Raw genomic sequence first — 23,331 nt, 5'->3', positions numbered from 1 at the left:
GTTAAGTAAAAGCTGCAATACAAATATGTAAAAACACTCCATTACAAGTAAAGGTCATGCATACAAAATACGTCTTTAGTAAAAGCTCAAAACAAGAAGATTGTACTTAAATTATCAAAACTAAAAGTATGCCCCCTAATATTATTATATTATTTTTTACAGTGTAAACAACTGTAACTAGTATTTTAATGTTTAATGTTAATGTTTAAAAAATCTAGTTTAAAGGCCTTCTCTGAGGCATTTTAATCTGTCACAATGTATTGTATTTTATAAACTGAAGTTTTTAATCATTTGCAAAGTATAAGTTGTACAGTAGTTGACAGTAGCAGTCTGACATCTTTTTTACGCCTGTAAACACAACAAAATATCTCAAATACCTCTCTGAAATTCCAAATAACTGCAAAACTTAAGTCAGTGAATGAAGACATCCTCTTGATGTTTGACGAATAAGCGGTGCTAGAGTTACATGATAAATTTAAATGGCGACACCTCAGAGTCTGATTCACTTCAACCGTTTTTGCAATTCATCCTTGGACTAGGGCTGCGCAATATGACGATATATATCGTGTGACGAGAGCAAAATGTCTGTCATTTCATATTTTGCTCTCTTGTTAATATCATTGTGACGCAAATTACAGTTTTTACGGTAATATTTTTTGTCATTTGGAGTATAGCCTCAGTGTTGAGCGGAGGTGTGTGGGCATGTTTGTGCTTTAGAACATAACAACAAAGAATAATGTTTCATTGATCTGATTCACCAGCTTTCTCAATAAACTTTTTATTCATTGGATTAAAATGTGCTATATCGTGATATGTATCGTTATCGGGATATGAAATGACCTATATCGTGATATGTATCGTTATCGGGATATGAAATGACCTATATCGTGATATGAGATTTTGGTCATATCGTCCAGCCCTACCGTGTACAAAGCATTAATATTCCCTGACTGCATTTATACAGAGGTAGGACCAAGTCATTGTTTGCAGGTCACAAGTTAGTGTCAGGTCTTTGCGCTCAAGTCCAGGGTCAAGACTGACAAGTCAAAGGTCAAGTCCTAAGGTTTGTGTCCTAAACAAGTCAGAATGCACTCCAAATTTAATGAGTAATAATATATTAAATTTACAAAATCTTGAATGGTCTTCAGGCGGCACGGTGGTGCAGTGGTTAGCACTGTCGCCTCACAGCAACAGGGTTCCTGGTTTGACCCCAGGAGGGAGCCCCTCTGTGCAGAGTTTGCATGTTCTCCCCGTGTCAGCGTGGGTTTCCTCCAGGTGCTCCAGCTTCCTCCCACAGTCCAAAGACATGCAGGTTAACTGGTGACTCTAAATTGTCCGTAGGTGTGAATGTGAGTGTGAATGGTTGTCTGTCTCTATGTGTCAGCCCTGTGATAGTCTGGTGACCTGTCCAGGGTGAACCCTGCCTCTCACCCAGTGTCAGCTGGGATAGGCTTCAAGAGGATAAGCGGTTACGAAGATGGATGGATGTTTTTCATTTGAACTTTTAATCATTAAAAAACAAAGCTGACATTGCACTTTAATGTCACATAGCACTGTTATCCACAACAGAATGAATTTTCCTGTCGTGTTGTAATTAATCATATATTGTTGTATTGTATATAAAATGTCTGAAACTTTTTCTTCCCAAATTTGCAAGACATTTTCTGTAAGACTATTTGTCCTTTAAAGTGATAAAGCAATTTTTCTGTAAACAGGTTCATTTTGTCTACTCAAATTAGATTCAGTGTAGAAAGTTTCTTTTTTTCAGACAATGAGTTTTTAAGGAGATGTAGTTTACCTTGACATGCTTCGACTGTCACTTCAGTCTTCTTCAGAAGCGTCATCTGACATCATGACGTGTCTTTATCAGCTGGTAGTATCCCGCCGCCCGGTGTTCTTTGGAGGAGAGAGTCCCAGGTGTGCAACAGCATGAAAGCCCCCTCATCCCGTTTGATGGTGTCCCTGGCCCGCCTCCTGATCAAAGACCACCGGGCAGCGGGAGGCGTGACCAGCCTGGCAATCCGATTTGCCAGGCTGGTCACGCCTCCGGGATACTACCAGCTAGGGGTGTAAAGATTCATCGATTACATCAATGCATCGATTTATTTTCCTACAGTCTAACTGCATCGATAGAGCCTTGGCAAGTTGTCCCTCACTGATGACGATATCGCTGTGAAATCGATTTACAAGGTCAAAAATCGCTTCACTCTCCCTGAGTGTGATGTCATTGGCATGTGCCGGTAGTGCCGACTCAAAACAAAACGAAGCATGGCTAACAGCGAAGAGGAGGCGGACGAGCTGGAGATTTTCAAGCCGAATTTGAAGTTGAGTGTGTGGAAAAGTAGCAGGGAAACCTACTGTCCATTCAACCTAATAGGTTGCACTTTATTTTTGTGTATTATTGTACTCCTCTTATACTGATTGAAAATCACAAGAGAAGTAGCAGGGAAACCTACTGTCCAGCTGTAATTCAGCCTGGAGGAATGTTGATCACACTTTTTTTGTCTTTTGATCAGCAGGTTCTGAACTTGTGATAATTATAGTATTTAATAAAAGGTGAATGTTTTTGCCATTAATCGTTGTGTTTACTTATTTATATCCAAAATTAATTAATCCCTGATTCTCTTTCAAGAAAAAACTCCCCTGCACTGTCCACAGTATTCAGGCATGTATTTCACAGTCAAACTGGTTCAGTTTTTGGCAAAACAAAAAAAGTTACTGAATCGATTTCTAGTCCTCAAATCGAAACGTATCGTTCTAGATGAGCCAAATATCGTTCTTGAATCAAATCGGAACCATGGAAAATGATATGAATTGAATCGTTGTAAAAATGAATCGTTATACCCCTACTACCAGCTGATAAAGACACGTCATGACGCACGTCAGATGACGCTTCTGAAGAAGACTGAAGTGACAGTCGAAACATGTCAAGGTAAACTACGTCTCCTTAAAAACTCATTGTCTGAAAAAAAGAACCTTTCTACACTGTTTCTGTATTATGTCTAAATAAAATTAAAACATTAACATTAATTGATTATGGAAATGAAGGGAAATTAATTGATCCACGGCACACTTTGGGCTTGGGGGAAGGTATCAAGTATTTTAAGATCAAAGGGCTCAAGTTCGAGTGGAGTCACGAGTCACTGGTGTTAAAAGTCCTGGTCAAGATTCCTGATGTCTGTTTTAAATTTCTCGAGTCTAAAGTCATCAAAACTGTGACTTGAGTCCGACTTGAATCCAAGTCATGTGACTCATGTCCACACCTTTTGCAGGTTTAAAACAGTAGTGCATGTAGTGGGTTGTGTGTCTTGGCAGAGTTGCATTAAATGATCTCTGATTGCTTTGTACTGTATTTTATAAGTTGATTTATTTGTTTGTCAGTTGTTTATCTCTTACCAGCTTCCCCCTGGTAGAGGACAGTGTAACAGAAACATTACAGCGGGTAGTTAATGCAGCCTCTTGTTCTGTGGTGCAGGAGGCGGTCTGGCAGAGATCACACTGACCTTTGACAGTGCCAGGGTGATGTACGGCTTCTGCAGCCTGAAGGACCCCTCTGCCGCTCTGCCACGATACATCCTCATCAACTGGGTGAGTCGTCGGGTCACAGGGGGAATGGGATGTGCATGACGCTATGCTTAACACTCCGGGCAGCACACACACACACACACACACACACACACTGGAATGTCCTTAAAGGTGGAGAATATCAGAGTCATTAAGGGTCACCGCACATTTTTAATTCAACCATTTATTTAACAAGGATGCGCCATGTCACCGCATGCAGCTCCTGAACCCAGGTTCTGCCTACATCATTACATCATGCACTCACAGAGTTGCAGTCTCAGCAGCTCTGTGATTGGATGGTGTTACTTTTCTTGTCTGCCGCAGTGTAAAGCTGCAGATTTATGCTCAGTGCCCACTTTATTAGGTACACCTGTACCGTGTAATGCAATCCAAAATCCTCTTGTTCAGGCTGTGTCACAGAGACACCGTCATAGAGGTTTTAATTCAATTATAAGTTTCAGCACTGAGGTCATAGTTAGTGATGGTGTTGTCCTGGCCTGCATTACAGTCGCAGGTGTTTCTAATATTCTGCAACTCCCCCGTGCATGTAAATGGGACAGGACCAGTTGCAGGCCAGACAGAGGAAAGATGTAGAGCTGAGTCACGACCACACATGAAACAGAGCCGGAGAAATTTGTCCACCAATTAATTCATGATGAAAAGGAAATGTAACGGGAAGAAATGAATAATTTGTGATGTTGGAGCTCATTTTATCGCAGCACAGAGTATGTTAATAGCATTTAAACACAGTCTGAGTTCATCTGAGAGCCTGAAGATGAATGTTTTACTTTCTGAACCTGACAACAGCAGGAGCACCCTGAGTGAGTGCATCTACATAATGAGAGTGCAGAGAGGAAGAGGGAGAGATGTAGAGAGACTGGAGAGAAGACGTGAAAAAGGAAGGAGAGGTGAAATTAAAGAAACTGATCTCCTAGAAATTAAGGTTTTATACCACTAATTTGTTTTGCCAATTGAGGGAATCTTTTTTTTTTAAAGCAATGCTGTTTTTTTGTACCGCATGACAACCCTGTATCCGGTAAATTATATACTACAAGTGTGCAACAATAAATGTATTTTAAAGTGTCTATTTGTACCCAGAAAAGAATCGGCACTCTCACGATGTTTCGCGGTCTGAGGCGGTTAGGATTAGGGCAAAGAGCTCATGGTTAGAGCGAGTACGAGCCAATCTTTGATATAAAAAAAACAAACAAACAAACAAACAAACAATAAGATAAGATATGAAGACAAGATGTGTTGAAACTGTGGGAAATTTCATATACCTTAGCTCTTTTTAAACAGGAATTGTGCAAATTTGCAGGAAAGCCCAATCAGTCTTTTTTCAGCATTGGCAGTATAAAAACAAAATCAGGGAGTGCAGCAAAATGCCGCCTACCTACTTTTGTTTATACAGAATGTGCCTTTTTCGGGGCAATGGGGGGCGTGAGCAAGTAACAAAACGTGTAGCTCAGCGTGTGACGTAAACAGTGACGTGGGAGGGAAGCCGCAGCTGGTCAGTCCTTCGGCGATTCCCTCATAAGTCGGCCCGTCCTTCACCGTCCCCGTCATCTGACGGTTAATGGCCTCTTCGTTTGCGAGGACAAGGAGGGCGCGCAATTCCTTGTCTCCCCAGTTGCTCATCTTTACAGTGTCTGTCAGGTTTGTGTTTCCCTCTTGCTACTAGCTGCTCGCTAATTCCTGCTATCAGCTGTTTCCTGTTTCCAGCTCCTCCCACAAGTCTTCAACAGCTCCTCTCGTGGCGGAAGGCCGCCTCAGTGTTTTTAAACTAAAAGGGTTCTACCAATATGTCTACCCTACGAGGCAGAAAATTGGGCACCTCGGATCAACTCACCAATCCGGCTCTGTGTGTCTAAACGCCTGCAGCTTGCCGGCAAAACGGCCAAACATTCGCCAAAAATCTGGCAGTATAAAAGGGGCTCTTGATACGTTTCTGGACTCCCACGATTATACTGAGTGAATTTTCTTAGGAAACACAGTGGCCTCGGTGTAAGTTTAAGTAAGTTATGTAAGATTTTAGAATTAGTGAACAAAACTGTGGTTAAGAGTGTTTTAACTTTTCACCTCCCTGCCTGGTATGGTCATCTTAACTGTACATCCAAGAATGAACTCTCTAGAATTGTGACAATGGTAAGTAAAATAGTTGGCAAGCCACAAAAGCCGTCGACCCAACTCTTGACTGGAAGGACGAGAAAGAAAGCAATGAGTATTTTGGCAGATAGCTCCATCCTCTCTTTAGCCAGTTTGATCTCTTGAGCTCCAGTAGGGGCTAAAGAGTCTCTCTGGCAACTAAAAATGTATTTAAGAAGTCCTTCACTCCAAGTGCCATCAGTACGCTTAACTCAACAAATTGACTGATGAGTTTTAACCCATAGACAGACAATGAGCTAATTTAATGTCTTAAGTGTTTTGTAATAACCGTGTATGCTAGTTTTACCGACTATTTGTCTGCTTTTCACAATGTCGTCTCTTGTGTCTGGCGAACCAAAGACAAATTTCCTGGTGGACAATGAACATGTACTCTGTTCTATATTATCTGAAATTAAAGTGGTAAATTTATGAGAAAAATCTCACAAATGTTCTGCCACAAGGTCAGGTGACATAGTGTAAAGAGCAACACATGCAGGGAGTAAGATGCGGTGGGTGAATGGGTCAAGCACAGGACTTTCACACAGGAGACTGAGGTGTGAGTGAATGATGGCTTACCATTTTAAGACAGTTTTGGGATGTATAAAACAGCTGAATGCACATTTTGCACATCAGCTTTAGCAGACCCATTTGTTTTAACGTCAGCCACGCTGACTCTTTTTACCTGAGTGTAAAAAGCATTCTTGGCTGCAGACGCTTGGTTGCAAATAGCATCTGCCATAAACAGAAGTGCTGTTACTTGAAGGGACTCATCCCAAATTCATATTTTTCCTCTTACTTGCTGTATATCAGTCTAGATTGTTTTTGCTGTGAGTTGCCAAGCACTGGATATTAAACCACAATATTTCCCTCACCTTAACAAGTGAGTTGCCTAAACACAACCATAAAATATGTAACCATGAGACGATGACATTGTATGAGTGAATATAGTGAGAGAAATCTCATAAAAATCTCTTAACATATAACAGAGAAACATTAACAGTATGAACATTTTTTGTCAGACACATTCATTTAGAATGTTTCATCACGGTGATGATAAAAATGTTATTTGGGTGGAATAATGTTTCTCTCCAAACATATTTGCTGTTGCAAATTAGTCGAATATAAATGGGATTTCTAGGAAACAAAATGACAGGAAGTGAGAGAGAGATCCGGTAATTGCAGTAAATGGAGACTGAGAGACACATTGGGTGTTTAAATGAGCCATCACAATGTGACACAGCAACACTAACAGCAAAAAGAGCACCAGACCGCAGCGTATCGGGCCAAACCAAGCTGAAATTAACACAAAAATGTATCAAAAACGAACAGAATTCTACCTAAAAGTCTTAAATACACTACACAAACACTCAGGCTGTCTCTCATGCTTTCTCTTTTTCAATCAGATACACGCAGATGGACACAGATGAAGTGCTTATATTAGTTCAGATGAGATGAGGCCATGTTTCTTTTCTCTCTGTAATTGCTGCTTACTGGCTTTGTATTGTGTTGGTCTGAATAAGCTGTGATTACTGAATGACATCCAGCCTGTTATAATACAAACCGTTTCAATAAGTGAGCATGACCACGGCTGAACAAAAGGCCCCATTTAGAGCAGAACGAGGGGAAACTTCACAGCAGCAGATGTGTTCCCCTGCTGCTTTTGACTATGTTTCTGGTGCTGTTGAACTTCTTTTGCATCTTTTTTTTTAATGTCACCATTTCTTCTCTTTTTTCCCTGTCTCCCTTCCTCCCTCCCTCTTCTCTCTCTCTGTCTCCCTCTTCCTCTCAGGTCGGGGACGACGTGCCGGATGCCAGGAAGTGTGCCTGCGCCAGCCACGTTGCCACCATCGCAGACTTCTTACAGGTCAGACGTTAAAAAATTTCTTACAAGTTTACATATTAAACATTTATTTTATTTTCTTGTTTATTTATTTGGATCCTTATTAGCCTCTGCTGTAGCTTCAGAGAACCACACTGACTCATAACTTGGCTCTGGAAAAACATATATATTAGCCTCGCATCACCAGGCTCTTCACGTACGGGCAAGAGCCTGGTTTCCATTCACTCTGAATTTTGTCTGGATTCCGGTTCTGGTCTAGAGAGCGGATCCGGAATTCACCAAAGTAAAAGTGTTCACCAAAGTAAGACTTTAAATTCTGGCGTACCATCAATTTACAATAAAAGAAAAAGGTTAACTTAATGGCTTGGGGCTTTTCTTGTAAATTATATTCTTTAAATTAAAAAGTTTCACAGTATTTTTATTAGCTTGGTGCGTTTATTTTGACGGAAAGGCGCGTCCATCGAATTCTGGGTCCTGTCTCTCTCGCCCTGGTTCCGGTTCCTTACCAAAACGGCCACTAAACAGCCCCAGACTACATATAATCTCTATATACACAGCATTTATACTGTATATTTAATGTTAGTACACAACAGATTAGTAAGAAACTGTGGGGCTGTTGCTCCACCATTAGCTAAGTTGCAGTTTAAGGGCGCATTCACACCAGGATAGTCCGGGGGACTCGGGGTTCGATTTGGCGGAGAATGGCGAAAAATTTCACACCTTCATTTGGTTCGGTTCACTTTCACACTGCACTTTTTAAAGCGGACCAAACCTCCTGGACAACGTCAGGTCGATTGGCCACAAGCAACTGCGATATATAGTCCTCTGACCATATATCACTAAGCGCCTGCACCTCCTCACTACTCCACGTCTTCCCACGAGACATTTTCCAACTATTTCTTTTTTTTTTTTTTAACTCTGCTTCTCCCGGTTCGCGCTGTTGGCTTTGTTTGTTTTTTCTACCCAAAATGCACTGCACTCTACGCCTCTTCCTCTCTTTGGTTCACTTCCTCTCTTTGGTTCACTTCCTCTCTTTGGTTCACTGGATTGTCCGTTTGCATTTCTCACTGTAAGCGAACTGCACCAGGGTTCACTTGCAAGTGAACCGAGATCCCTGGTTTTCAAGCGGACCAGCGTCCGCTCGTTTGGGCCGCGCCAGAGTTCAAATGAGCGTTCACACCACTCCAAACGAACCGAACTATCTGTGGAAGCGGACCAGGGTTCATTTAAATCGGGCCAAATAGCACTAGTGTGAATGCGTCCTAAGACTGACTTAAGCTGTGTTGCTTGGTTTTAAACTGCACCTGTGTGTTCGGGCTAAACCTGTCTGCTGAATCCTGTAGAGATCACCTGAATATCTAACTTAACTTAATCCTGCAGAACACCTGGTTCAGCTGAAGTCGTAAATTTCAGTAGAGCAGATTTCTACAGCTCAAATTATTTTATTAACCACTTTATGGTAAAAATAAAGAATGCGGTTATCAGTGAGGTTGACAGTGTCAAGTACGCAGGAATCATGTTAGACTCACATCTAAGATTTGACAGACAAGTGCATAATATCTGCAAAAACAGTTAAAGTAAACGTTACATAAAGATAAAAACAACGACTGACCAGCTCACTCAGTGTAAAAGGTACAGGCAGGCAGTCCAAAAATGCATCCAAGGCACTCTGACTTTTACACTGAGTGAGCTTTCCAGTCGATGTTTTTATCTTTTATGACTATTTGCCCCCAAGAGCACCAGATTTTTTACAACTAACTACATGGTGCCGTAACGTACTGCAACACTCTCTATTCTTTCCCTCATGCATGACATGATGTTCACACTCCTATTAAACGTCATCAGTAACTGGTCAGAAGCCTAACAATCAACTGGAAAACCCATCATGTCACTGTACAACTTGACAGTTGATTATGGAAATGAAACAATGAGGTGGCGCCATTGTCACGTCTTGAAAAAACACAATATGCTTTGTAAGCTTCATAAACTGAGAGCTTATTTTTAATGCCTACATGTATATGATCACGCTCCTTCTCTGCTTAATGAATTTGCTACAAGACACCAGCACGTGGGTAGAGTCAACACACAGGTCTGAAACAATAACTGGCACATTGCAAAACCTCATGTGGACATCCAGTCTTTTTTGGAGCTGTCTACCAACTGAAGTGAAATGTTTTCATTCTAGGTATTAATAAAATAAATAAATCATGGCTAAAAGAGAAAATTTGTTCTCAGACTGAACACCACAGTAGACACCTGCATTTTGTGTATTTCTGTGTATCTACACAAAAGTCAGGAACTGCCCATTGGTTCGACAGCCCATTGTTCCGACCATATTAAACCCGTTGTTCCGAAGTCCGTTCCGAAATCATCATGATGCCCTGTGGTTAAGGTCTGGTTAGGTTTAGGCACAAAAACCACTTGGTTAGGGTCAGGAAAAGATCATGGTGTGGGTTAAAATGAAAAAGACAGTGACAAACACATAAGCCGTGAGCCTGCTCCGCCTCAAGCCGGTTGCGGTGAACCATACGCCCGCCGTGAGCCGTTCAGCACCGCAGACAGTCGGACTAATGGGATGTCGGACCAATGACGTGGACCCCAAAAGTCAGCATAAATATGCATAAATATTAAATTGTAATGCTACTGCAATGCCCATAGCAACTAAACTAAACTTGACTGGGTGATACTGTGAGGGGAACACTGGAGCAAGTGTCAAGCTCACACTTCCATGTTTGACTTTTAGAAAGAGGGTTACTGTGATCTCATGCTGCTGATCTGATTGTTTCATAATCTGTTTCAGTTTTGTGTCACATACAGAATGTGTGTGTGTGATGTTTTCAATCAACTCTCAGGAAGATGCTACAGCACATTAAACCTGTAGGAGGATAAAGAGAGTTTGTGTGTGCGTGTGTGTGTGTGTGTGTGTGTGTGTGTGTGCGTTGCAGTGCATGACTAATACCATCTTTTTTTTAAAAGTAATCTCCGTGCAGAGAGCTCTGAGCTGAATGACACCCACCGAGTGTGTGTGTGTGTGTGTCCAACACAGCTGTGAATTCACACCTGTACACCTGGCAGAGTGTATTTTTGGATTTGTAGAGGAGTCAAATTCTGTGTGTGTGAGTGTGTGTGTGTGTTGAAGTGTCATTGTTCTAAGTAGCACTTCCACTCCCACACAGCCTCGACTTCATCACACCAACGATGCTGTCAATGACCCTTTTTGGGATAGTACACAAATACACACACACACACACACACACACACACACCGAGTCCCAAAACTTTTTATTGATACCACTCTATACAACTATATTTCTATATTGCTGTATATTACTGTACAATACACTATACAGAACATTAGATCATATTAAATCTATCAGAAATGAAATTTGATGAGATCTGGTTTGACTCTTGCATTGAAAACAGAGGTGTGATTAAATTAAGTGGCCTCATTACACCATAGTCAGATGCAGTATTAACTGATATTAGTTGACATATGTAGTAGGAATATTGACAAGGAGAAAAAAAAAAGGATGGGGGAAAACACGGATATAATACTTTACAAATCAGAAGTACTTTTAAAACCTTGAAACAGCAAAAACTTGCATTAGAGAGGATAAGTAATATTATAGTTACAGATTAAACTATCCAACACTATATTAAGTTGATATTATGATATTATCACACCCTGAAAGAAATCATGACGCCCAATGAGTTTTACTTTTGATATTGTAAGTACATTTTGCTGATAATACTTTTCTACTTTTACATAATTCCAGTCTTGAAGACTTCTAAAGTATTTCAGTCATTATGCTACTTTTACTTGAAGATTAAAAATAAAAATGTGAAATCTTCTTCCACCACTAAAAACAATACTTTGGATAAGAAGAAGAGTCCTGATGTAGATCTCTCTCTCTCTCTCTTTCTCTCCAGGGGGTGGAGGTCATTGTCAACGCCAGCAGTCTGGACGACATTGACCCGTCAGCCATCGGGCAGCGGCTGACCAACGGGACTGTGTCAGTTGCGAGTCCGGTCCTGAGCCGCCTGAGAACCCGGGAGGAGGAGCACAAAGATGTGGTACGGAGACAGAGAGAGTAGACGCACACACACTTAGAAAATATGTCTTCTTCTTCTTCTTCTAAAAAAAGAAGAGTCTGATCATACACTCAGGCTTTTGATTGTTTGGGGCGGCGGCAGTAGCTCAGTCCATAGGGACTTGGCTTGGGAATCGCAGGGACGCCGGTTCAAGTTTCCGCTCAGACCAAATATGGAGCGTGGACTGGTAACTGGAGAGGTGCCAGTTCAGTGCCAAAGTGCCCTTGAGCAAGGCACCAAATGCCCCAACCGCTCGGGGCGCCTGTCATGGGCAGCCCCCTGACTCTGACATCTCTCCAATTAATGCATGTATAGAGGGAATCGCCTTGTTGTTTACAAATACTTCCCGGTAGAAAACCAGCAGAGTTTATATATATATATGTATATATATATACACATACATATATATATTTTTTTTTTTCCATGTCACTATTTCACCGTTTAGACTAATCTGATGTTTGTAAAGTCTATAAACACAATGATTGAACAAACATTACTATTTCTGTGTGCACGTTTTGTAATTAATAACATGGTTATCGTAGATTAGCTGGGCTAATCGTTAGCGAAGACGTTGTTTGCCGTTAGCTGTTAGCCGTTAGCGGTGTCTGTAATAACTCAGTAACTCAATAAACGGTACGTGAAAATTTTTTTTTTCTAGCGGATATCTTAGTTACAACATGATTGAGCTAGCAAAGCAGTTTTGTGTTGCTGAGTGTGGTATTTATTCAGTTTTGGGAAATCATGATGTCTAGAAAGCATCAGTGACTGCACTAGCAGCAAAGCTAACATCAAGACGTCATCTGTTAAAAGCCTCCCGTTGTCGGATACGACATGAAACTACTCCAGTTAGCTCAATCATGTTGTAACTAAGACATCTACTGGAAAAAATATTTTTTTCACGGACCATTTATTGAGTTACTGAGTTATTACAGACACCGCTAATGGCTAACAGCTAACAGCAAACAACGTCTTTGCTAACGGTTAGCCCAGCTAATCTACGATAACCATGTTACTAATTACAAAACATGCACACAGAAATAGTAATGTTTGTTCAATCATTGTGTTTATACTTTACAAACATCAGATTAGTCTAAACGGTGATATAGTGACGTGAAAAATGTGAAATATATACATATAGCTGGTTTTCTACCCGGAAGTATTTGTAAACAATAAGGCGATTCCCTCTATAGGTCCTGTTTCTGCATGTGTGTGTATTTCGGGCCTGTGTGTGTATGACAGCGGAGTGAAAAGATTGAATTTCCCCTCAGGGATTAATAAAGTATATAAAATGAAAAATCAAAAATATGTTTACTATTCTATACAGTAAGAGCAGAATTAATAATGCCTTCGTAGGAAGCTGTAAAAATCTCAAAGTATAGTACACAACTGTTTTGACATTTTCAAAATTTTAATTTACTCGTGCATTTCTTTTTTCTAACTGTCAGTTTCTCTGTCCAGTTTCTTTTTCTCAGCTCTTCGCTGCTGTCTGCTTTATACGCCGTCTGCCCGACAGTAATTTGAAAAAGATGCAGAATTGATTGTGTCTGTATGCTCTCCAAAACTAGAATAACGCTATTATGTACATAAAGGATCAAGGTGAATGCATTATGCATCATTTTCACACAGCAAGGTTAATGAGCAACAGCTGGTGAATAGTTAACAGCACGTAGGAACTTCTAAGCACATAACGTTGTTTCTTCGTTCATCCTGTTGGTCTGTGAAGGTATCGTCAGCTGGAGCAGCTGCAGTGTAACAACTGTCAACACTGTCATTTTTACCACAACTGGCTTTATGATACTTCTTACTTTTAACTTAACTTGTAAGCTGACTTTTTTCCAACTGACTGTGTGGTTTGACAAAAAAAAGGTTCACTCATTTTCACCAGATGTGTTTTTTTTTCATGAAGAATTATGTTTAGTGCTGAGTGCAAACTGTGCTTTGCTTAATACCATGCAGACCACCAGTGCAGTTTGACAATTGTAGTTTAAAGGGAGATTGTAATTTCGTTAAATCACATGGAAATATATAAATACACACTTTTACAGATGGTTTTGCCAAAATTTAACCTGACATATTTTGTGTATTTGTTATAACGCCTGTCTAATAAAGACACGTGGTCATGAACACTCAAGATCACACACTGTTCTCCTGGCTGCTCTTATGACTCAACTTTTATCTGTCTTTGTCTCACTGCCCCGTCTGTCTCCCTCGATGCAGGGCACAGTGTACGAGAAGACCAATGCAGAGGTGGAGATGAAGAAAATCAATAGAGAGGAGTTCTGGGAGCAGGCCAAGGTAGGTGTGGAAGAGGAGAGAAGGAGGAAGAGGAGGAAAATGGAGGGCAGAAAGGAAAGGAAACAGTTTAATCCTGCATCATTAGTCAAAAAAGCAAAGTTATAACAATTCTGATTTATTACAATTTTGGTTGCATCTACACATAATATCTAAGTTGTAATAACATCGCCCTCACCACCACTCTATTCAGAGGTCAAACTAAAACATCAGACGATTTGGGTGATCATTTCCAAAAATTAGACCCAAGTTGTGGGCTAATAAATTGGAATGATCTATTAAAGTATCATTTAGATTCATTTTTTAATGGAGACAAATGTTATTACTAGATCATAGTGCAACCGTTTTTAAGAAACCACCGTGGTGGATTCATCAGGGGTTTATTCTCAACAGCCAAGTTTAAAGGAAGTTTTGGAAATATGCTCATTTGCTTTCTTCCACAGACTCAGATGAGAAGACTAATATTACTTATATGTCTGTCCATCCCAATCTCGTAAACACAATGGCCTCTAGTTTCACAGACCAGGCGGGGCGGAGGCGCAGCGCACTGGTGCAGCTACTCCTCTTTCCCACCTCCGTCCCTCCTACGTGTGCAAGTCGGAAAGAGGGAGGAGGTGTGGAGTGGGTTTTACACAGCTGATTGACATCACACCAATCAAATGAGCCCCTCTCCTCGCCCTTTAATGCGCCGCGCGAAGGCGTAATGAGAGTTTACTCAATTCGCCATGGCAGAAGAGAGCAGCAGCGTCAGACGGCCAAACTTCTCCCAGGAGGAAACTGATGTTTTGGTCCGGGAGGTCCAAGCTCGCAGTGTCCGAATATACGGAACTGCGAGCAGACCTCCACGGGTTTCCATTAAGTGTGCCAAACATGCCAAACGGTGCCAATCCCCTTTGATCTGACATCAGATGTGACGGGACAGTCGATATAGAGATACATTTATGTGCTGATTGCAGATAGTTGCATTGAATAGTGGTTTGTGGGTATTTATTGCATCGTTAATGTGCCTGATATTCTGGAAACCTGCCTGTGAGGTTTTGGTGACGTGTGCGCACTGTCCGCCGGTCAGCCAAACTTCGGCTTACACCGGCTGACAGTAGACCTGGTTTCAGCTGGCGAGCTTTTAGCGCACCTTCGGCGAAGCCTTTTGGCACAAAACTGTCACTGCGCCAAGCTGGATCTGTCGACACCTCCCCCTGCTGCGCCGCCACACCCATCTCAGCGCACCTCGGTCTGCCAAACTACCAAACTGAGCGCACCTCGGGTTGCGCTGCTCGAAACTAGCTCTGTGCGGGGTTCGCCACCCTGCGCCATCCTGCGCCGTGCCGGGAAACTAGAGCCCAATATCTCAAGAACACCTTGAGGAAATTATTTTTAGATTTGGCACAAATATCTACTTGGACCCAAGGATGAAGCAATAAGATCACGTCAGGGTCACTGTGACCTTGCATCCATCTCATTCTTGTGAACGCGATAACTCAAGAACACTACAGGTGAATTTCTGCAAATGTGGCACAATCATCCACATGGACTCAGCGATGAACTGATTAGTATTTGGTGGTTGAAGGTCAAAGTCACTGTGACCTCTCAAAATTTGTTTCTGGCCACACTCAAGAATTTATACACTAATTATGACAAAATTGCACAGGAATGTGCAATAGGTGAAAACATTTTTTAGCCAAAAGGTCAAAGGTCAACTTTACTGTGACATCATAATGTTCTGCAGAAACCCCTCTCTGCCTATTACTATTATTGTCATGTCTCAGAACAGGAGACATTTGCTTAGTCATTGAATTGGTGACACTTGTCTTGGGTGCCCACCTCTAAACTGTTTTTACAGGCATGGATGTAAACTGTAACTGCAACTAGACTGGCTCTTGGTTTTAGTCTTTTTTTCTAGTTTTTAAACTTAAATCTTTGCTTTATTCGCACAATAATTGAAGTAGTAGTCTGGCCCGTAACCTCTGTAAAAGGGCAACATTTTAATGTGTTAAGCAAACGAAATGTAACGTGTTAATTAGTTAACTAATTAGAGGGGCTGTTAGGTGCATGTTGTTAACTTGTTGACAGAGTCAGGCGAGCTGTTTCCCCCTGTTTACAGTTTTTGTGCTAAGCTAACCTGCTGCTGGCTGTAGCTTCATATTTCTGTCACAGACATGAGGGTGGTATCGATCTTTTGACCTAACTCCATCAGAAAGGAAATAACAGTGTTTATCAAAATGTCGAACTATTCCGCTTTATCTGATTAGTGTTGCATAAATACATTTAATGTGATCCCCAGCTGTGTTTGGAGGAGAGTGGGAGTGACAAACAAAGACAAACTTTGCAGCATCCTCCAGCTGTGTTGCCCTCAGCATGTTCAAACAAAATGTAAAATGACAGCAAGCCTCATTAAGCTTTGGGGTGTTCACTGAATCTGCCCTTCACAGTTTCAGAAACTCTAGATATTGAGCTGAACAGCGAGGTGAACCATTGGAATTGAACTAAATTATTAGTCAGTCATCACATAGGCTAATTAATCGACAGTGCTCTCTGAACATCTTTTGTGTCAGACTTTTGGTCGGACAAAACAAGACTTCTGAAGACATGACCTTGGACTGTGAGAATCTCTAAGGGATGTTTTACGTCATTAGTTGCAACCTTGGAATAATCTCCACTAATTTCTTGTTTTTCTGTGTTTGCTTCAGCGCGAGGAGGAGGTAAGGAAGGAGGAGGAGAAGAGGAAGGCAGCAGAGGAGCGGCAGCGCTTCGAGCAGGAGCGAATGGAGCTGGAGAGGAAAGAGCAGGAGAGCCGAGAGCAGAGGTACCGCGAGAGAGAGCGGCAGATTGAGGAGCACAGGTGAGGAACAGATACACCAACACTCAACATCATGCTCATAAATACAAAAAAAATCAGTTTCAAGAAAAGCATCTGCAGAGACTTCTTCTACAAAACAATAAAGCCATTTGCAAACACTGCTAACACGCAGATCACAAATGACAGCGCTACATCTCACAGTTGATTGTTGCTTGTAATTTGCATATAAATTTGCCCTGCAGGGGATTTGTATGCTCATGCACTGACTGCAATTTGTTTTGTTTTGATTAGTGAAAGGTGTCAAAATCAGCAAGAGAGTAAATGATCTCATGTTGCAGATTTATTGAAACAGGACCCTGACCGTTAAACTAGCCTGAGTCATGTTCCCCCAAACCATCCTCAGACTAAGATGATCATAAAATCCGTCTTACATGGATTTTCTTAAGCCTAAAGGAGCTATCTGTGACATTCAGAGCATATGTATGATTCAGCGTCTGGGCGAGGGATTGTCTGGACACGGTTTTTAACATGGCGGTGGCTGAGCTGCTAGAAGCTAACGTTGCTAACTCCATAAATAGCGCTGAACAACTGCAACAGTGCTGACAGAGCTAACATTGTTAATCAGGGAAGAATCAGGGATGGTGGGTGCTACGCTTCTGTGAGGACGCTGTCCTGATATCAGTGGTAACCAGCGAATGAGCACAGAGCAGGGTGGTAGCAATTAGCTGGTCAGTGGGACACACCCACAGGGACTCACATGTGGCCGGACCAGCTACCACAGAGAAGCTCGGATGACAACACTCGCAGAGAGGGCCTGACCGAGTACTCTGCTCAAGACTCCATTACTCCGCTTTATTTTTACATACAGTTGCAAATGGTTGTTTGCTGCTGTGTTAATGTTCTGAATATTGCATACAGCTCCTTTAAGGGGGCGATCACACAGAAATGAGACACTAGAGACGCGGACACTTCAAAGTCGCTTGAAACGCTGGAAGCGCTTATTCAATGCGCGTTAGCTACTGGCGTCTGACGCTAAAAAAGTTGAAAATATTTTAACTTTTCAGCGTCTATGCGTGTCTAAAAAGAAGCGTCTACAAAAACACGCATCCAAAAAAGACGCCGGAAAAACGCCTGTCTAAAAAGACACTTGAACGCCGGTCAGACGCTTTGTATCATAAGAAAACAATGGTGGTATCGCGTTTCTAGCATTTCATCTCGTTGTGATCGCTCCCTAAGAGGTGTTTCACAAAAGCATTGTGACTGAAGGACCCCTCTAACCAGTCCTTACTGCCCCCTCGTACACACCAACCCAATGGTCGGATGTTGGTAAGTGTCGGGCCATTGGTTGGTGTCCGTCGCACAAGTTTTTTGTTGCATGTCCAGCATTGTCGGCCCGTTTTTTGGGCCAATTCAGCATGTTGAATCGTGTTGGGGCCGGCGGCATTCATTGGTGAATAAATTCACTCTGATTGGGAGTTCAGCTCTGTGCAGAAGAAGAAAAATGGAAGTGAGGAAGGCAAACAAACAGATTAAGTCAAGAGAGCATTAGGTTGAAAGAAACTGTGTTGTCAATGTGCTAACTGGCTAACTAGCGTCTTAAAGCCGTCCTGTCATTTCCCCTTTTGGATGATGAATACAGACTACTGCCACCTGCTGGTTTAGAGAGTTATTTATATACACAAGCGCAGAACTTTTGTGCTAGTACACCTTTGGCTGTAGTCTTTGTGGTGTGTTCAAGCGCAACTTTTTGGCCATGGCACAAGCAAAGTGAGGCAATGCAACAGTTGGCCTTCGTCGCTGCTAGTTCTTTGATGTCTGTTTGGTGTATCTGAGCCCTAAGAGGCTCCATAACATGAGAAGGAGGAAGTTTTTTTATTGTTTTTAGGTCTATGCTTTGAGTTATTAACATTATAGTTAATGTAAAAGGAGTCTGAATTTTAAAATCAGATAATAAGACAATAAATCTTTCTGTCATCATCATCATCCTCATTCCTCTCTTTTTCTTTTTAATAGGTATGTTGTTTTTGACAGGCTTATATACAACAGATCTAATAGAGATGTAATGACAGAGTGACATCTAAAACAGGTGATCTGCAAAATCATGAAACTTAGAGGAACAGTCACTGCCTCAGTTTAGGTTTAATATGTTTTAAAAAGTAACGTCTCCTCAAGCAGCAGCTGAATAACATTTTCTTTCTTAAACTTGAACGTGACTCATAATCAAGCTTCATTTTAATACTGAACAACTCCAAGGTCTCAGGAGTGTTAAGTATTTTCTAATCTGTGTGTTTGTGTGTGTGAGAACAGGAAGAAGATGCAGGAAGAGGAAGAGGCCAAAGAGAGGTTGCGGAACCAGACCACCATAGTAAGTTTTTGTGTTTTTTTAATCTGCTGGTCATTAATTATTCATTGCAGCAAATTCAGTGCCCAAAACAGTTTATATTCAGCTGCAGCACTATGTCTTGCTGATCCGTCTCGACAGTACAAAAACAGTACACCTCTGTTTTACTCCATAAACATACTCCTGGAGACACGTCTGTATTTTAGAAGTGTCCGGGTTTCTTGAATATGCTATATTCAAACACAATTTGTTTCTGTTTCTGCTCCCTCTGCCCATCAAAGCATCACTTCTCAACCCAAAATATGGTAAAGACCAGATTTGTACGCCTCTGGTTTTAGTCATGCTGCGACCTTAAAATGAAATCAATTTGTGTGACAGTGGGGTTTGTTTTTGAAGGAAGTGATTATACGCTGTGTGCTTTTTTTTTCTTCTTTTTTTCCCCCCCTAAAAAATAAAATTAAAAGTCTGGCAGTGAGAGTGTTTTCAGTCTATCAGTGTGTGTGCGTGGTTTATTTTTCCCGTCTTGCAATCAGCTGCCTGCTGCGTGGTAGCACAGCTGTGATATTTCAGCTAATCTTCTGAACATCTTAATCTCTGTCCTTGCGTTGAGTTCACACACGCACACACAGAGTGGTGAGGTTGCCTTGCTCAAGGAACTTTAGGCATTATTTGTTACTGATGGAAGTGTGGAAGAAACCAGCATGTTGTCAATGACTGGGCTGCGTCCCCAAAGAATCACTCCCTGAGAAATCACAATCATAATTTCTAGTGGGGCTGCAACAAGAGAGCAGAGTGTCTAAATGACACTATACACCCCTTTTCTGTGTGATGACACATTGAACTGTTTGTCCAAAGAGTAAGATTCACATGATACTACAAGCTACAGCATGGTGGTGCAGTGGTTAGCACTGTCACCTCACAGCAACAGGGTTCCTGCTTTGAACCTTGGGATGTGGGAGCCCCTCTGTGCAGAGTTTGCATGTTCTCCCCATGTCAGCGTGGGTTTCCTCCAGGTGCTCCAGCTTCCTCCCACAGTCCAAAGACATGCAGGTTAATTGGTGACTCTAAATTGTCCGTAGGTGTGAACGTGAGTGTGAATGGTTGTTTGTCTCTATGTGTCAGCCCTGTGATAGTCTGGCGACCTCACCCAGTGTCAGCTGGGATAGGCTCCGTTTTTTTAAACTGACTCTCTGTACATCAAGATTGTTTTTCTTTCTTTAATTTTTCAGTTAGTCGACACAGTAGTTTCTCTCTAGTGTTGATCTTTGCTTCTGCACATGATGTCTAGTGATTGAAGCAAATGCAGTCTCTGTTGCCCCTCGCTGGTGACATCTGATCATTCCCTTAAGTTTATGAACTGGATCTGTGATCTTCCTTTTACATGTTTTAGTTTCCAATCCTTGAATTACTGTTTTGCAGCTTGTTTTCTTTTTAAAATTTCCATCTCTATTTGTATTCTTCTCCTCTGCAGACAGCAGAGGTGAGCATCGAAGACCTTAACCTGGATAAGAAAGAGTCTGAGGTGGAGGTGAGTCTGATTGAGCACCTTCAAAAAATTCTGACCAAGTCATTTATCAAGTTTACTCTTATAAAGGATAGAAGCATATTTTGAATATATTCCACAATGAAGATATTGGACATTTTCTGCAGGATGAAGCTTTATAAATCATCTTCAAATCTTTGTTTAGTAGCTGCTGCTTCTGCTAAACATCAAGCAACTCCAAACAGTAAAATCCAGACTGCTGTATATATCAGCCTGTGTGTGTGTTTCCAGGAGGCAAAGGCCATCATCGCTCAGCGGTCAGGAAACCCTCGAGAGTTTTTCAAGCAGAAGGAGAGAGCCATGACCATCAGCGTCGACACCTCGCCCGTCTCCATCCACAGGAGCGGTAAACACTTTAAGAGTCAACTGTTATCTTGTATGCTCAGTTTACTCTCATGTCAAATTGAAACATATCTAAATATGAAAGTAGTAGTAGTAGTACAAAATGACATACAAGGTTTTTTGAAGACCAGAGAACAGGGCTGAAAGAGACTAACAACAAGGCACATCGAGAAGGAAAGCTGTCCTCATCTCTCCATCCACAGTGTTAAAAGAGGTTTAAAACCAGGACAGGAACGTGCTTTTATAACACAGTCACCACAGCAGTAAACAAACTGGAGTTGTCACATCCTAAAAATGCTATTTTTCTGTTTGTTTGTTTGTTTTTTTAAAGGCATTATTATTTTTTTACTCCAAAAACTCATGCAGATGAAGTTGTGACAAAAACAAGTCTTTAAACATCTGCCTGAAACACACATCAAGTCATGTACTTAATTAAAATACCGTATAATACTATTCTACCACATTTCAGAGGGAAATATTGTACCTTTTACTCTATTACATCTATTTGACATTTAAAGGTACTACTTACTTTTTACATAAAAAAAACATGACATACTTTAATAATATGATGCAGTGTTGTACGATTAGTATACCAAATGTTGTACAAAATACCTAAAATTAGCTCCATGCTGAGGAAGTACAACTTTTAAAAATACTCCTACATGAAACAGAATAATGAAATATTTAACAATAATAAAACACTTTGAAAGGTCTGTATAATTCGTACTTAGCACAACACATTTTGCTGATCACATTTTTACTCAAGTAATTTTGAATCAGGACTTTTACAAACACAACGGCCAGAATAAACGTTGCCATAGTACGTTTCTGCAAACCACAGATATGTCACACTTAGGTTTCAGATGTAGCAGATATATTGAAACTTTATGTTTCTTTATATTTTGTTTTTGTGACAACGCTTTGATTAATGTGTGCTTTGCTTTCGGCACAAAAACAACTGGTAAGAATGAGGAAAAGATCACGTTTTTGCTAAAAATACCCATTTTTGTGGCACTGAACACGGCTGGAAATGTCGTTAACGTGTCGTTAAATTTACCCACTTCGGTTGTTTGTTGGTCCTAAATCAATCAATCAATCAATTTTATTTATAAAGCCCAATATCACAAGTAACAATTTGCCTCACAGGGCTTTACAGCATACGACATCCCTCTGTCCTTTGGACCCTCACAGCATATGGCCCTGACACACTAAGTCGACAGTCGGCCGTCAACCAAAGTCGGGCTGTCGGTGAGCGTCTGTCGGCCTAGTTTTTGCGGTGTGTCCCGCACCGTTGGCACTTTGGCGCGGCAGCCTTTCAGCCAATTGAGCATGCTGAATCGGCGGCGGAGCTTGTCAGTGAGAGAGATCACTCTGATTGGCTGTTCAGGTTTTATTTCCTCGCCCCTGTAGCGAGTGAATCTGCCTGTGGTGAAACCGGGGCTAACCGGTGCTTCCTCCTCAGGCTCCACTTCACTCAGCTGCCTGACAGACCCGCTGCCTCTCCCACTTTAACCTGAATAACAAACTGGAGCTAGCTGTGAGGCTAGCGGAGCGTTAGCCGCAGCATGACCGGAGGGAAGCACAGCCAGTTAGCCTCCGCTAGTCTCTGAGCTAGCCCCGGCTCTCCGTTTGGATCCAACCGGAGCACCGAGCCCTGGTTTGTTATTCAGGTTAAAGTGGGAAGAAGCAGCGGGTTTATCAGGCAGCTGAGTGAAGTGGAGCCTGTGGAGGAAACACCGGGACCGTCTGGATGTAATAGTCCGTGGAGGTGCTGCGGTGCTCGGCTGCACAGATAGGAAACCCCTCGGCTGACAGGATGTACCACTCTCTCACTCCGCTCTCTCTCACGCAGGCGCAGAACGTACGTGCTACTTGGCCGTCGGATGTAGTCCGTGTAGTGTGTTCAAATGCAACTGACACAGGGCAACGTGAGACGACGCAACAGTTGGCTTTCGTCGCCGCTAGTTCTTTGGTGTCGGTTTGGTGTGTCCACACCTTAAGGAAAAACTCCCTCCCCTAAAAATGGTAGAAACCTCAGGAAGAGCAACTGAGGAGGGATCCCTCTTCCAGGATGGACAGACGTGCTAAACTGTGGTCTGCTGCTGTCTGCTGCTTGGCAACTGTCTCGCCTAGGTGTCACGCCATCCATCATCCTCTCCTCCTGAAGAGAAAGTCAGCTCACGTATTAAAATCAAAACTACATGATTTTAGAAATGTTGATATGATACCTACAAATGTAGCGTATCAATGGTTTGCAGAAATGTACAACGTACTAGTGAAGAATTTGAACAAGCCCTCCACCTCTGAGTACAAGTACCTCAAAATGGTACATACTTCTTCAGCTGTTAATCCACCAAAGCTGCCAAGTGCAGGCAT

At 41.8% G+C, this 23,331-nt stretch overlaps 1 protein-coding gene across 2 annotated transcripts in view; it reads left to right on the top strand.

Moving 5' to 3' along the window:
• The window catches only part of dbn1 (drebrin 1), a 182,354-nt gene that overhangs the window by 142,677 nt on the left and 16,346 nt on the right, over positions 1 to 23,331 (top strand). For both annotated transcript variants that reach the window (XM_049591369.1, XM_049591367.1), the window contains exons 3-10: positions 3,476 to 3,588; positions 7,499 to 7,573; positions 11,479 to 11,622; positions 13,858 to 13,935; positions 16,620 to 16,771; positions 19,037 to 19,094; positions 20,542 to 20,598; positions 20,845 to 20,959. In XM_049591369.1, coding sequence (XP_049447326.1) covers positions 3,476 to 3,588; positions 7,499 to 7,573; positions 11,479 to 11,622; positions 13,858 to 13,935; positions 16,620 to 16,771; positions 19,037 to 19,094; positions 20,542 to 20,598; positions 20,845 to 20,959 — 792 coding nt within the window. The remainder of the gene's footprint in view (positions 1 to 3,475; positions 3,589 to 7,498; positions 7,574 to 11,478; positions 11,623 to 13,857; positions 13,936 to 16,619; positions 16,772 to 19,036; positions 19,095 to 20,541; positions 20,599 to 20,844; positions 20,960 to 23,331) is intronic.

Source organism: Epinephelus fuscoguttatus, linkage group LG12, assembly GCF_011397635.1.
Source record: "Epinephelus fuscoguttatus linkage group LG12, E.fuscoguttatus.final_Chr_v1".
In the NCBI taxonomy this organism is placed as follows: Eukaryota; Metazoa; Chordata; class Actinopteri; order Perciformes; family Serranidae; genus Epinephelus; species Epinephelus fuscoguttatus.
Note: the sequence above shows the minus strand (reverse complement) of the source record. Positions and strands in the feature narration are given on the sequence as shown.